The 15347-nt window shown below is 40.1% G+C and overlaps 1 protein-coding gene across 2 annotated transcripts in view; it reads right to left on the bottom strand.

The window, feature by feature from the left end:
- tbc1d19 (TBC1 domain family, member 19) overlaps positions 1-15347 on the bottom strand; it is a 57557-nt gene that overhangs the window by 14747 nt on the left and 27463 nt on the right. For both annotated transcript variants that reach the window (XM_080051779.1, XM_080051780.1), the window contains 4 exons: positions 11741-11853; positions 8903-8977; positions 8610-8672; positions 4019-4103 (listed from right to left, as the gene is read on the bottom strand). In XM_080051779.1, coding sequence (XP_079907905.1) covers positions 4019-4103; positions 8610-8672; positions 8903-8977; positions 11741-11853 — 336 coding nt within the window. The remainder of the gene's footprint in view (positions 1-4018; positions 4104-8609; positions 8673-8902; positions 8978-11740; positions 11854-15347) is intronic.

Genomic DNA, 15347 nt, shown 5'->3' with positions numbered 1-15347 from the left:
CTCTCTGCTCTCTTTACATTACCGCAGTTAAGTGCGCCTTCACATGCTGCTAGCCAAACGTGATTTGACTATTATTTTGAAGCCGGTAAGAACAGGAAGTTAGAGCTTTACAGCACTGTAGTGCTCTAGCTTGAAAGGCAACTCATTCAGCTGCAGAGAGCAGTCAACAGTAGTCTATTAAAACAAAGTTTGAAATAACTTATTTCAAACTTTGTGTAAGTTACACAATAAGCCACTGAAAAACTACTCCCAACATATTCACAACAACCTATTTAATTTATCCTAAATTGTACCAATATGTATACTTATTTATTTAATAGGCTATGTTTAATGTTTTAAAGTTTGGTTTTAATTAACAGAAGGACATTTTCTGAAAATGTTTATTATTATTAATATAATAATTATATGTATATACAAAAAATATATAGATATAGATATTATTTTTATATCTTTATGGGGAGAAATCATTCTGAATCAGCAAAAAATTGCAATTGGCAGGTTAGATTATTTTGCCTAAATTGCAATCAGTGCACCCCTATTCATTCTTCTATAATTATTACTGCACACACTAGGATATAATATGAATTGAGAATCTCAAATGAGACCAAGATGACATGCTCAAAGGTAATTAGAGCTAAATGTAAGGGTTAAGGTTATGCAAGTTTTCGATCATACTTTGTGTGCTACCAAATTTATTTTTGTGCTACTGAATTCTTTTGATTGCTAGCACCAGTGCTACCACCTAAAAAAATAAGCGTACAGCCCTGGAAGGACCTCTTGTCACATTCTACCTCTGCAGAGTACATTAGAGTCAGACAGGCTCTGATAAGTGTTGTAGTTTTAGAATATTTTACATTCCAAATCTTGAAAGTCCTGCGTCACAACCATGATATGTCAAAACCTTACAACTTCAGAAGAAGTCATTTGAAATGTTTTGATAATTTAATTTTTCTGAAGCAGTTCATACTAGCACCTATCATCAACAGAAAAAACAAATGTGTGCTAGATAAACTCCATTTGTTTTGTTTTAGAAACGTTAAATATGTCAACACCGTCAGATGTCAACTCCGTCAGATTTCCTGTCTGACGGTGGTGACAGGCCAATGATGGAGTTGACATTCAATGTGAAGGCATCATATTTGTGTGGTTTTCAAGTTAATATAATTATATTAAATATAGAAATAGGGTTTAGTTTTTTATAAGACTGTATTTATGGAAACTCCACAATCTTCTTTCGTCATGGATGATTCTTAAAAAAGTACAGGATGATATACAGAATGAGGCGATTTAGTCTGAGTCTTTAAGAGCAAGTCTGATTGAAAGACTAATGTGAATCTTGAATTAACGCTCAACCAATAATATGCTGTTATAAAATCTTTAACAGCAAACGAGACCATCAGTGCAAAGAAAGACGTTGTTATATAGTTTTTATTACTGTATTTGGTCTGGTCGCACACCCAGTCCGATTTTCGGTTTGGTCATTTATTCGTATTGGTCGCAGATTTCAGTGTAGCGCAGCAACGTGATTTGAGAAGCCTATCCCTCCACTTGAGGGAAGGGGAGCGGGAGCCTTGTTTGAGACAGTTATTTGTCGTCATAATGACTGATAATGGGGCTGAACCGTCAAAGAAAAAAAGAAAATTCAATGAAGAAAAGCTAAAAGAGAGAGTGATAGATGGGCGGGAGGAGGGCGTTGCCAAGCAACGTGTACACAATTTCACGGGAGTGAAGTCCTGCAGACATACCTGTCAACTCAGTCAGATATGTGTCAACTCCGTCAAATTTATGTTATTTTGATACTGTTGCATAATGATATTTCATACAGGGTTTTTCCTGGCTCAGAATGGGCCTTTGGGGGGTCAGTACGCGACCAACTTTTTTTGGGGTCGCGACAGTAAAGGCAAACGGTTTGTGTATTTTAAGAGGGTTGTGGGGTTGGGAGAGGGGAGTTTCTGTCCAGCTCAAGAGCATTTCAGTCAGCCTGTCAATCACTGCGTTACCATGGAGCTCACTGACGCTTATGAAATCACAACAAACAACCTGTAGATATGAAGTCAAAATACTAATAATGACTAGGCCTACCTGTTTAATACTTTAATTGTTTCTAATTGATCTAAACCATGGAAGAAGGTAGAGCTGCTCGATTATGAAAAAATCATAATCATGATTATTTTGAGTAATCACATTGTGTTATCACGATTATTAAAGACAGTTAATCATTGATTTAAGAACATTATGCATTTATTTCACTTTTAACAAGGTTTTTTTCTAAAAACAGCATGACTTTGGACTTTAAACAAAGGCCTAATTGAACTGAAAACAGGGAGAATAGAAATAGGCTAAATAAGTGAAACATATTTTTAATAATTTAATAAAAATATGTCAAAATAAAAATAACCAGTTGTAAATGGTGTTGATAGGGCACGTCTTTTGCTAGCATTGAATGTAAGGGCATGATTTATTTATGTCATGGAGCTGGCTGGATAGGCAGTTGCATTGTAGTGTTGACAGTTGTGGTGGCAGGAGTTAAGGAGCTTTAAACTTCCTGTGTTTTTATTCATTGACTGCTTGGTCATAGACCACTATGACTCGACTTAAAGTGAATAAACAAATTGGTCGGGATGTTTCAAGGTGCAGATCAGGTCGTATATCAATTTTCTTTCTCTCTCTCTCTCTGTCTCTCGGTCGCGTATGTCATGTTACTCGCGTGTCCGCACGTGACAAATCTTGCACATTATTTTAGTTTGTTGTGAGTCTGAAGTGTTTTCAGACAACACAATTAGTTTTACCTTTATTCTCGTCATCTAGAAGTTTTTCAAAACACCCGGCAATGCGCAACATCTCCCTCGTACTCTCTGGACTAGCCGTTAGCGAAACTATCAGGTGAGGGAGGGGCCGAGCGGAGCTCACGGCTGAAAGGGTTTGCTGCATTTATAAGCCTGCATGCCCCGGCGAGCGGAACAATGATAGTTTAATAACGATTATCCCCGACCTGATTTATTTTTTTACAACTGAGATTGCAAGTAATATGACTGGAATGGCGCGGAAATGGAAACACATTTGGAGCCGTTTTAAGTAGATTTTTATTTATTTATCTATATATGTAGGCCTATAAAAAAAAAAAACACTTTGGCGTTGAGGATTTTCCTTTGGGGGGCGCTAAAATTCCTTTGGCGGGCGCCAAAATTTTTTGAATGCAGGAAAAACCCTGTCATAGTTGTTGAGGAATGGTTGGAAAATCTAACCAGTCACCTAACATGAGAATGTGTTTTGAAATTTGACAGACATCTTGATTGCTGTTAATTTTAAAGTAAAAATGCTATTACACAGTTCAACTGAAGAACATAGAGGACAATCGATATAAAAAATGTATATTCATTTTAAAAATATTGTTTGTGGCCTGTCAGTCTTAGTGAATATTTGTGATCACGATACATCTCATGGGTCTAGCATAAATTGAGGGAATATTCATTTGTGTTTTTGGTGTCTGACGGTGTTGACACAAAATAAGGAATGGCAAGGTAAAAAGCCCATTTTGATAAAAAGGACAAGAGCTGGGAGGTTGTGTCAAAGCTTACCACAATACCAAAATAAAACAGGAAACACAGGGAACCACCAAAACAAGACAAGACACAGCCAGACCATGACATTTTAAATCATGTTTTATCGCAATTATGGATCTGAGATGATGCTAGATAACTAGCTGCTTGAAAACCACAGTGTAATAATGTAGTGACGTAGGGACGAGGCACCTTTAACACTAGGTTTAAAGGTTCAGGTATGAATAAGGTTTAGGTTAGTGTAAGGATTGGGGTTAGCCATCTTGTTTTGATGGTTAGGGTTAGGGGCAAGGGAATGCATTATGTCAATGAGTGTCCACACAAGTTGCGTGTGCCTGTGTGTGTGTGTGTGTGTGTGTGTGTGTGTGTGTGTGTGTGTGTGTGTGTGTGTGTGTGTGTGTGTGTGTGTGTGTGTGTGTGCATGCTAGGGTTAGGGTTTGTGTGTGTGCGTGTCTCACCCTGGATGTAGGATTTGGGAGGAGTGGCACTGTTGTATTTGAAGTGATCCAAGACGACAGTGTCCCGAGAGAAACACAGCAACACCTGGTAATATACAGCAAACACTAAATGCTCGCCCACACACAAGTTTATCCAGAGATAAAGGTACTTATCTTATCTCAAGTTCAAAGATGTTTAAATGTTGTAAGGACCTTTAACCTAAGAAAGTGCTGTCCTCCTCTTTGGCTCTCTCTCAGACCTACATGAACAGATTACATGAACAATTTGTAATATCATCCTGATGCCAGGGAGAGACAGTAGTTAACACCCTGTTCTTGTTCGAGGGCCTGAGGTGACCTTGAGAGGCCTTGCTCCCTCTTGATTAAAGAATTGTGGAACACCTCAAGCATGCATGATAGCTTAAGCAGGGGCTATTTTCTTCATAGACTCATATCTTGGTCCTTTTTGAGAACCAATTTAATTTCCAGCGGCCTTTTCAGATAATTGGGATTGTGGGGTGGGGGGTAATCTTTCAGGTTGAAAATGAGACCGGCAGCCATTTGTAAGGAACTCACTTAAGGTACGAACACACTGCACACTGACAAAACGCTTCACGCTGTGACACGCGCCATTTGCGGCGCGTCGAAACGCATAAATTGAAAATATTGAACTTTTGCATCTGTTAAGCTGTCGGTACTTTAGCCAAGTTAACGCCGGTTAGCAAAGTGAAAGTCACCCAGCTGTGTGCTGTTCCGGAGGATAACATGAACCCAAACTTTACGGCATGGTCCGACGGCAGTGTGGAATTCCAATCTACACTGTGTGCACAATTTTTAGGCAAGTTGTATTTTTGAGGATTCATTTTATTATTGAACAACTACAGTGCTCTCGGTCAATCCAAAATGTTAAAGAACCTTAAAGCGGCAACGAGTAACTTTTAAATATCTTTTAAACAGCCTCATGTTTCCTCTCATAATCATAAATTACCTTTAACAGCAAACGAGACCATCAGTGCAAAGAAAGACGTTTTTATATAGTTTTTATTACTGCATTTGATCTGGTCGTACACCCAGTCCGATTTTCGGTTCACGCGTGCATGCTCTATGGTCACATATCCGTATTGGTCACAGATTTCAGTGAGGCGCAGGAACGCGATTTGAGAAGCCTATCCCTCCAGGTGAGGGAAGGGGAGCAGGAGCCTTGTTTGAGACAGTTGTTTGTCGTCATAATGACCGATAACGGGGCTGAACCATAAAAGAAAAAAAAAGAAAATGCAATGAAGAAAAGCTAAAAGGGAGAGTGATAGTCGGGCGGGAGGGCGTTGCCAAGCAACGTATACACAATTTCACGCAGCGAAACTAGACTGCAGTGTTTACTCCTAAATGAATGAGCGGTAGCCTACTAAAACAAAGTTTACTTTGCCTCACCAGCATCATCAGATGACCATTATTCATCGGAAATAGTCATTATTTACAACATAAACACATTACCTCATCGTGATCATAACTAACTGCCATCTCTCGTTCATACGCTTTGTGTGAGGACACGGGGACTCGTTCAGCTCCGTGAGAGGTGGCAATGCATCAACTCATTGCAATCAGATGTGTTTAGCACTTACTGGCATTAGTTGATGCTGTGTCACCCATAGACTCACGGAGCCGAAAAGAGTCCGGTGCCCTCACACTTTCAACACACGGACACGCACCATATTGCTTCCTGATTATTTGAATCTTGCACGCCTGCACGAGCTACAAAACAGCTTCACGACAGCTGGCGTCGTAATAATACTACCGCTTTTGTTCAAAGGTGTCGCCAACGTGCCGACTTACTCGTAGTAGCTTTAATGAAATGTTTCTAAAGGACTTTACTAGGGCATTTAAAGAAGCAGGTATGTGCCTTTCAGGACCCGCTACAGTTTGCCTATAGAGAAGGGCTGGGTGTGGACGATGCCCTCCTCTACCTGTTGCACAGGGTATACAGCCATCTGGAGCAAACCAATGCATCTGTACGAATAATGTTTTTTGACTTTTCTAGTGCTTTTAACACACTGCAGCCACATATTTTAGCCAGCAAGCTTTTAAATTTTAACCTCAACAGCTCCACTGTTGCATGGGTCACAGACTACCTCACTAGTAGACCCCAGTTTGTACGGCTTCATGGTACTAGCTCTGACATTATATTTACAAACACTGGGGCCCCACAAGGTACGGTTTTATCTCAATTTTTATTTTCAATGTACACCTATGACCACAGGCACAGCAGTGAAGTGTGTCACTTACAAACATTTTCGGATGACTCTACCCTAGTTGGCTATATAACCAAAGATGTCAATACGGCTTACCAAACAGAAGTCGATAGCTTTGTCAGTTGGTGTGAGGAAGCCCACCTGATTCTTAATATTGATAAGACGAAGGAGCTCATTATTGATTTTAGAAAGAAAAAAGCACAGGCAACCCCCATCCTCATTAGGGGACAGTCAGTTGAGGTGGTCCCCTCGTACAAATATCTCGGTGTACATCTGGACAGTACGCTTGACTGGAAAGTGAACACCAGTGTCATTTAAAAAAAAGCCCAGTCCAGATTGTTTTTTTTTTTAAGGAAACTCAGGTCATTTGAAATCAGCAGATCACTTCTTAATGTTTTTTATCACGGTATTGTTGCAAGTGTCCTTTTTTATGCTGTTGTTTGTTTGGGTGGCAGCCTGACAGTAGAGGACAGGAACAGGGTCAACAAACTAATAAAAAAGGCAGGATCCATTATGGGTATGAGCCCTGATTCTCTGGAGGTCATCACAGAGCAGAGAAACAGGAGGAAGCTTAGGACGGTCCTGTCACGTGATGATCACCCCCTGCACTGCACTTCTGTTAGAAGTGGCAGGATCCAATGTCTCCTGTTACCGAGATGCTCTACAGAGAGATTCAGGAGGTCTTCTGTTCCTGCAGCAGCTAGGCTTTTTAATCAGGACTGCTGATTTGATTTGATTGTATTACTGCACATTGCTCATTTGCACATCATAATATTGTTATATTGTTATTTATTCCCTTTTTTAACCTTCTATTTTTACTAGTAGTGGACCATACTCCCCCTGTGACTATGCTTGTTTTATGTTGTTACTGTATTCCTGTGTTGTATGTTGTACAGACTACGGTGGCAAACCAGTTTCCCCATTGGGGATCAATAAAGTAAATCCTATCCTATCCTATCCTATCCTATCCTATCCTACTGTCCAATATTAAAGGTAGATGCACAAAGAACAAAAAATGATTGAGATAAAATGCAAGGCAGTTGAAAATATGTGCAAATTGTGGGATAAAAAACATAAGAAAAGTCTATAGTCTACCTTCTCAGTTGAGCTGTTTTTGTCCTTTTGTGATTCCTTAAGTCCTAGCTCAGTAGATGTAGATGTGTCTACATACTTAATGTTACCAGAAAGGCCTTTTATTTGGTATAAACTGTTTTGATATGTTCCTTATATGTTAACTACTATGACAGGTATTTTTTTTAATAAACCATAAAGAAGGCATCAGAAACTCTCTTCAAAACTTCCTAAACTTTCTTCCCCAACTTGTTAAAGTCGTAACAACATCTGTGTGAATCCACGCTGTCCCCACAATGGGTGGATTCTTTCACTGCCTAGTGAGTTTACCATCAGTCAATATTGACAGTGATACGGGAGCTTTGTTCTCGCTACCCCTGTGTAGTAATCAGTAAGCCAACGAGGAGAATGACATGTTAACAGCTGTTAATAAACCGGTTGCCGAGTATCTACAGTACATGTTCTCTTATCTGCCGAGCACCGAGGGCAAACAGAGCAGTGGCTACAAGAGAGGAAAATAATAACAGGAAGATCCTTGTCTGCACTCAACTGTGGGTAAAGAGGAATGCCCTTGCGTTTTAATTAGGGCTGCCCCCTTATAGTCGACCAAGCGTTAGTCGACCAGAAAGGTCATTAGTCGGGCCAAATTTCATTTGTCGCTTAGTCGCAGGAAAAAATAAAATAATATAAATAAAATCAACTCTAATTAATTTTGTCAAAATAAAACAAAACCTATATGGCTCAACCATGTGGGAAAGTAATTTGAAATGACAGACACAGGAAGCTCGCCAGATGCAAAAGTCTACATTAATGGTTCTGTCCCAAAATCCAAGTCACGCAACACACTAACTGTCTTTTGTAACAATATTAATTATGCCTATTAATAATAATTAATTATTAATAGCTATTCCACCTGAAGAGGTAAATAGTTTCATTTTCACTTCAGGCCGCGTTTAATTAGCAGTAACTTAACTGCGCACTACAGAGAGAGATTTTTATTATGTGCCAATCAGTATAATGATATTTCAACCTAGTGCAATGCCGGACCTCGCAGCACAAAAACTAGAGTGACCCACCGGGAATTCCCCTTTGCTCACACATATTCCCAATAAAAAATATAAGAAGAATGTTTTAGCTTAAAAATAATAACTTAAAATAGTTTTCCCCGACATACTTTACTGATAGTTTATTTAGGATATTTGGAGTTAAAGAGAAAACACAATATTTGAAAGCAAGTTTTCAGGGCTTTTAAGAGAGTACTGGTGTGAGGTGAACTGGGAAAGAGTAGACCCCACCTGGTAGAGGAAATCTTCAAACACAAAGTAGTAGTCGTCATTACTTGCTGTGAGCTTCACATCCTGGTGGGCAGAGCATTTGAAATTACATTTGATATTAAATGCCAAAGGAAAATGTTCATTACATGTTACAGCTTTTCAAATTTCATAAGTACAAGAAAAGCTAAAGATTTTTTTCTTTATAACAGAAGTACATACAGAGACTGTGTGAACTTTCGAATACAAATATATGTGACACTGTTAACATCTTGGCTATTCAGCTTTATAAACAGTAAGAGTTTAGTGGAGTGTACCTTATAGATCAGGTTGTCCACCAACAGTTCGTGTTGTATGACTCCAGCTGTTAGCTGTTCGTAATGCATCACATCCTGAAATGGCAGTGATTCAACATGTTAATGTGTTACTACGTGCATAAAAAACCCAGTTATGTGGTAAAAATTTTTGTTCATGAAGGTGGTGTTAATTCTACAATGCAAACGGTGTGGAGAAAATGTCCAGTTTTATGATAAATATGGCGAGTAAAAGACCACCCTCTTAACGGACACTGCTGAATAAACTTAATGGATTCTGATGGCTATGACAGAAGGACTTAACCAAGTTTAATTGATGGGTGTCATGTTTCCGACCGCATGGTTAAACTCCAGCGTATCTCCTGTTTGAGACAGGTTAACATAAATGAAGAGAAGAACAGGCCGGGGGGGGGGGGGGGGGGGGTTTTGGCTGGATGACAGTTGTGAAACGCTTTGGCAGTGAGCAGCACTGCGGATGTGAAGAGAACAGAAACAGAGATGGTCATTTTGACAGCGGAGGTAAAACAAAGACACCCTCGTGGTACAACCCCATTCCAAAAAAGTTGGGACGTTATATAAAATGTGAATAAAACTGTATTCAATATAAAACAGTACAAACACATATGTATTTGTTTAAACTGATAAACGTTATTGTTCTTTGTAAATATAGCCTACACACATTTTAAATGTGCCTGTAACATGTTTAAAAAAGTATGGTGACATCATAGCAGCGGGACACAGTGTAGCCCACTGATTAATTAAATGAAGAGGAAAAACACCACACAATAAACAGAGAGCTGTGCGCAGACATCTTTCGCTAAACACAAGACTCCCTTCTCTCCTACCGAGGTGACTATACACAGCGGTTTAACACGAAAATTATTCTCCATCCTTTCGGCAACCTTTCAGACGGCTGGTACCCCAACGTAGGAATACTGAAGATAGGAGCGGCTCAGCTCGCTTATTTTTGGACCCTACCCAACTTTTGGCAATGTTAATGCCAATACTGTATAAGCGGACTCAGCCGCTTTGCTCTGGAATGTAATTTGAAGGGGCAGACAGGTAGTGGCTAGTAACACATTAACTGTCTTGATTAACAATATTTATTAAGCTTAATTAATTAATAGCTGCTCTATTGGTTTCATTTTTTTTTACCCACTAGTGCTGGGGTGTCAAAACTGATTGATTGGCCTTCGGCACATTTAAAAAATATAATGTAATATGGCCCTTTTAGTTTTTAAATAATTTAAATGCATTCATTATATTACAAAGGAATATGTCCCATAAAAGAAAAAGAGCACCAAGCCCATACCAGAGGATGGTCTTCAGATTAAGCCTCTTAATTGTCCTCTCAAAGTGCACCAGATTCATGCATTTCACTTTAAAAAGTAAAAAAAAATCTCCCGGGGGGGCATACCCCCGGGCCCCCCTAGCAGTGTCGGGACCTCGGCTGGCTACTACTTTCACCCAGCTAGACATTGGAGGCAATACCAGAAAACACTGGGTGTCTCATTCAACAATAGTCAATGATTTGGGCAGCGCTGATATTGGAGAGAGGCCCCCCAATCAAATTCTGCTTAGGGCCCCTTGGAAGCTTCGGCCGGCTCTCAGGGGAAGTGTGTCTGTTTAATTTGCAAGGAAAGTGTTGCAGTGAAGAAGGATTACAATTTACGAAGACACTATGAAACTAAACATCAGAGCAGCTACATGTCCTGATAAATGTGTTATTTTTGCCAAGTGGCCCGGCCCTTCATAGATTTTTCTGTATATGGCCCTCAGTGGAAAAAGTTTGGACACCCCTGGTCTACACCAACCCGCAAAAATAAGAAAGAAACCTTCGCTTTAACAACTGCAGGGGACCTGCAGGTCACGTCGGCATCTGCTATTATGCAGACCTCTACAGGCAAGAAAAAAGAGAAAGAAACAGACAAACAGAGAAATAGAGAGAGAGCAAAGGACTTTTTTTAATATAGTTTGGGGTTTTTTACCTTTAAAATAGTTACCATTAGTGACTTTATTAAGCTGACTTTAGCTAACATCGCAGCGCACATCATGCCAGCTTAGACTCGTCTGAACGGGTAGAGAAAATGGAATCAGCTTTGACTTGCTTTAAAGACTTTCTTTAGTCTATAACTAAATAAAACAATTAAATAAAATGAATGAAGAATTGTAAAATATCATTCCCATGAGGCAGTTCAATCAGAAAGTAACAGATCTTGTGCCGGGCCTAGAATCACTGACTCCACCTCTAACAAGATGCAGGTTAAGCCAAAAAGAAAAAGAGACAATCCAGCCAACTCTGACAGGTTTAATGTGTTTGCCCTTATGCCGTCCAGAGCGGCGCAAACACTCTCCAGACCTCAGTCAGGTCCATGTAACTCTCCCTCAGAAATCAATCTAACAATCACAAGCAATGTTCTATCGACTTGGCATCAACAGGAGACTTTGGACTCCAGCGTTTACACAGCACCCTGCCACACAGGCAGGCTGCTGTTCTGTTTGGGCGAACTGTGCTAAATTGCGGACATTTGATTATCTTAACATTATACACACGGGACAAGATACAGCAAGCTTATATAAACAGGCTAGGGACTAATACACAGATTACGTTAAAGTTGTACGTCGGCTGGATATTATTGTACGGTGTAAATTCCAAATAGAGCCAACAAAAGACCGAATCGTTATTTGTGAAAAGGAGTGCAGTGAAACCCAGCTTGTAGTAAACAGGCAGGTTGGGAATCACGGCAGCTGTGTGTGCACGGCTGCTTTATTACAAACACTGACATGTCAATGTCAAACTCTGAGTGAGTGAGTGTGTGTGTGTATGTATACATATATTACCTGTGGCTGGTTAGTGGAGTTCAGGATGAGGGCCCACAGGTCAGCCCGCAGCCCCGTGGGACAGCCCTGTCTGCTGTACTGCTGTGCCGCTGCACTGTCCTGCTCCACAACCACTAAAACCACAAGGGATGACCAGTTAGACAGGATAGGGGTGCAGGACATGATGTTTTGAAGCTTTTATCTATGTTATATCATTGTGATAGATTTTTTGGCTTTTGTAATGTTAATCAGACTTTTTCTGCTATTTTAAAAACTCAATAGAGTAATTGTGAGACCATGTTGCATGGTTTGCAAACTATAAAGCAAAAAACTGGACTGGAGAAACAAAACATTGGGGTAAAATCCTGAAATTAGACTTGTCAACAAAGAATGCTTGACAAAAGATAACTGACAAAAGATAATAGAAAAATTGTTTTGTTGATTTGCTGGAAATGACATAATATTTCCACAGCCGAGTCATCCAAAATGTGAAACACCAACTGAATCAGCTGGGAAAATGAACACCTGCGTGAAGGCACGACAACAAGCCTGCAGCGCCTCTAAAGCTGTTGAGCTTTGTTTTTGTTTTTCAAATAATATTTTATTAGATTTTTATTTTTTATTTAGAGTTGAAGATAAAGGAACTCTTATATAAGTGACATGACATGTAGTATTTGTATTCATTTTGCACAAACTCATAGTTTCTCGCATTACATGCTTCTGCCATCAGCGTCGCCGTTTCTCATTACTCCCGTTTCTGTGCGCACGCCTGGGTCAAAGTGTCCTTGGAGAACCGCACATTCTCCCGTCAAGTTTGTTTTTTATAAATCCCAATGTTTGCGTAGAAAGTGGCGTGCGCCGTCTTCTGTGCGTACGCTACATTTATAAATGAGGCCCCAGTATGAGTTTTCATGACTTTGCTCCAAACGTACACACAGGTTCACAATTTCATTATATCCCTTTGAAAATGTATATCCATCACTAAATCATAACACAGACATTCCAATGGTGATTATTGCATAACTTTCAGAAAAACACTCATGCATGCTGGAAACAATCTCACCCACATCTCCATTAGACCCTAAATCTCTGTTGTGACAGTAGCTAAAAACACACAGCCCCTTGAGTTAAGGTGCTGGCCAGTCATAACATAAACCAACACACTCTTCGGCTCAGAATTTCAGATTTGAGTGCACTTAACACTTGGCCTAAATTTCAAGTTGCAGCTGAGCGTAGCCTGTGGAGGGTGAACACTGTGTTTATAGAATACAGGTGGCTGTTTACAATGGCTTCATAGCAGAGCAATGAGATGAGAGCTAAAGTGTATCCTGTCCGATTAAGGCACGTGAGAGGCCAAAGAGGAGGATTTACTTAATGGTGGGAGCTTACACTGGGGATTTCCTGTACATTTGTGGTGAGAAAGGTATTTCTCGTTGATATACAGTATACTCTATATAAGAATATATGTATATTCCGAACAATGTGTTTTACTAAGTATAGCAGTGCCTATAATAACTGATCATTCCTCTTTAAGTTTTAGTGTTTAAAAAATGCATTTAAAGTGGATATAATTAGATTGTTTGAAAGAAAAAAATAATTTAACTTAAAGCGGCTACGAGTAACATTTAAATATCTTTTAAACAGCCTCATGTTTCCTCTGATAATCATAAATTACCTTTAACAGCAAACGAGACCATCAGTGCAAAGAAAGAAAGTTTTTAAATAGTTTTTATTACTGCTTTTGGTCTGGTCGCACTCCCAGTCCGATTTTCGGTTCGCTCGTGCAAGCTCTATGGTCACATATCCGTATTGGTCGCAGATTTCAGTGTGGCGCAGCAACGTGAATTGAGAAGCCTATCCCTCCAGGTGAGGAAAGGGGAGCGGGAGCCTTGTTTGAGACAGTTATTTGTCGTCATAATGACTGATAACGGGGCTGAACCATCAAAGAAAAAATGCAATGAAGAAAAGCTAAAAGGGAGAGTGATATAGGCTACGGGCGGGACCAAGCAACGTGTATACAATTTCACGAGAGCGAAACTAGACTGCAGTGTTTACTCCTAAATGAATGAGCGGTTGGTACTAACACAAAGTTTGCTTTGCTTCACCATCATCAGATAACCATTAGCCTATCTGAAATTGTCATTATTTACAACAACATAAACACATTACCTCATCGTGATCCATACTAACTGCCGTCTCTCGTTCATTCGCTTTCTGTGAGGAGTCGGACACGTAATCTTTCAGCTCCGTGAGAGAGAGAGTAGGTGACACTGCTCCATCAACTCATTGCAATCAGGTGTGTGTGGCAGTGACTGGCATTAGTTGATGCAGTGTCAAAACCACTCTCACGGAGCCGAAAAGAGTCCTCACACTTTCAACACACGGACATGCACTATATTGCTCCCTTCTCAGTTCACACTCGCGCGCCTGGCACGCGCTAGGAAACAGCTTTGCGACAGCGGGCGTTGTAAAAGGACATTTGAAATATTTCTGAAACAGTCTAATTTTTTCTCTGATTATCATAAATGACATGTCACAGTAAACAAGACCATCAGTGCAAATAATTGTTTTAGTGCTTTTTTTTGTTTTTCTTAATTTTGTCATGGGTACGCTCACCAACGAACTACAGCTGGCGTTGTAAAAACGCTACCAATTTTGTCCAAAGGGGGTCCAAGAATTAACAAAAACTGAAAGTTCCTCGGAGCACCTTTTAAGGTCTATATAAATTTGAAATATAAACACATAACTGTATAACACAAGACAGTGTTCCTTAGGTTTCTAAAGGTGCAGACACACCAGGCCGATAATTGGGCGTCGGACATCGTTGGAGAGTCTGGAGGGGGCGGGGACATGAGTCTGTTTGATGTGTTCCGTGACATTGGCCGTGGTTAATGTCGTCGGCGTTCTTTTCATCCGATTCAACATGTAATCGGCGTCGGCCAGTCTTTTAGCCGGAGCAACCTGATTGGTGGAGGGCTAGCGAATCAGTGAAGCTCGGAAGTGAGGATGGTAAACAAACCAGATAAATGGCGATTTCTCCTTCTGTTTCGCCTGCGACATATTTTTTCTTCCACAAGAAGAAGCCCGAGAGCTAACAACAGTATCGTATCACTACAACAATGACTGTGCTCTGTGTTTTGGTCTAGAGAGCTGTCCCGTCTTTTCCAATTTTAATTATTTTTTTGGGCCACAATGCAGATTAGCCCCGCCTGCTGTTATGGAGACATTACATCTCGCCCAAGCGCAGAACGTACGGCAAGTTGGTAGTCGGCTCGGTGTGTTTTTCGTACTTTTTTGACGGCGTCGGGCAGACTGGAGCTGAAAACCTGCCCGACTCCATTTTCTGGCGACGGTAAGGTAGTCGACCCGGTGTGTCTTCGTCTTAAGATGTTTGCACACCTACTAAGGGTTTGCACTTGTACACGTGTAGCCGGTAAGTTAATCATAACCGTTTAGGAAAAATCAATAAACGAAAACCGTTTTTTTTTTTTTTTTTTTTTTTTTTTTTTTTAAGTTTGGAAAATTACTTAATTTATTTCTAGGAGTGGGGGGCGACATTTGCTACTGTAGGCTACTAAAGCAGATAACACAACACATTATTGTGTTTGGTTACAATATTGATTCATTT

This window comes from Ammodytes marinus (genome assembly GCF_949987685.1).
Source record: "Ammodytes marinus genome assembly, chromosome: 23".
In the NCBI taxonomy this organism is placed as follows: domain Eukaryota; kingdom Metazoa; phylum Chordata; class Actinopteri; order Uranoscopiformes; family Ammodytidae; genus Ammodytes; species Ammodytes marinus.
Note: the sequence above shows the minus strand (reverse complement) of the source record. Positions and strands in the feature narration are given on the sequence as shown.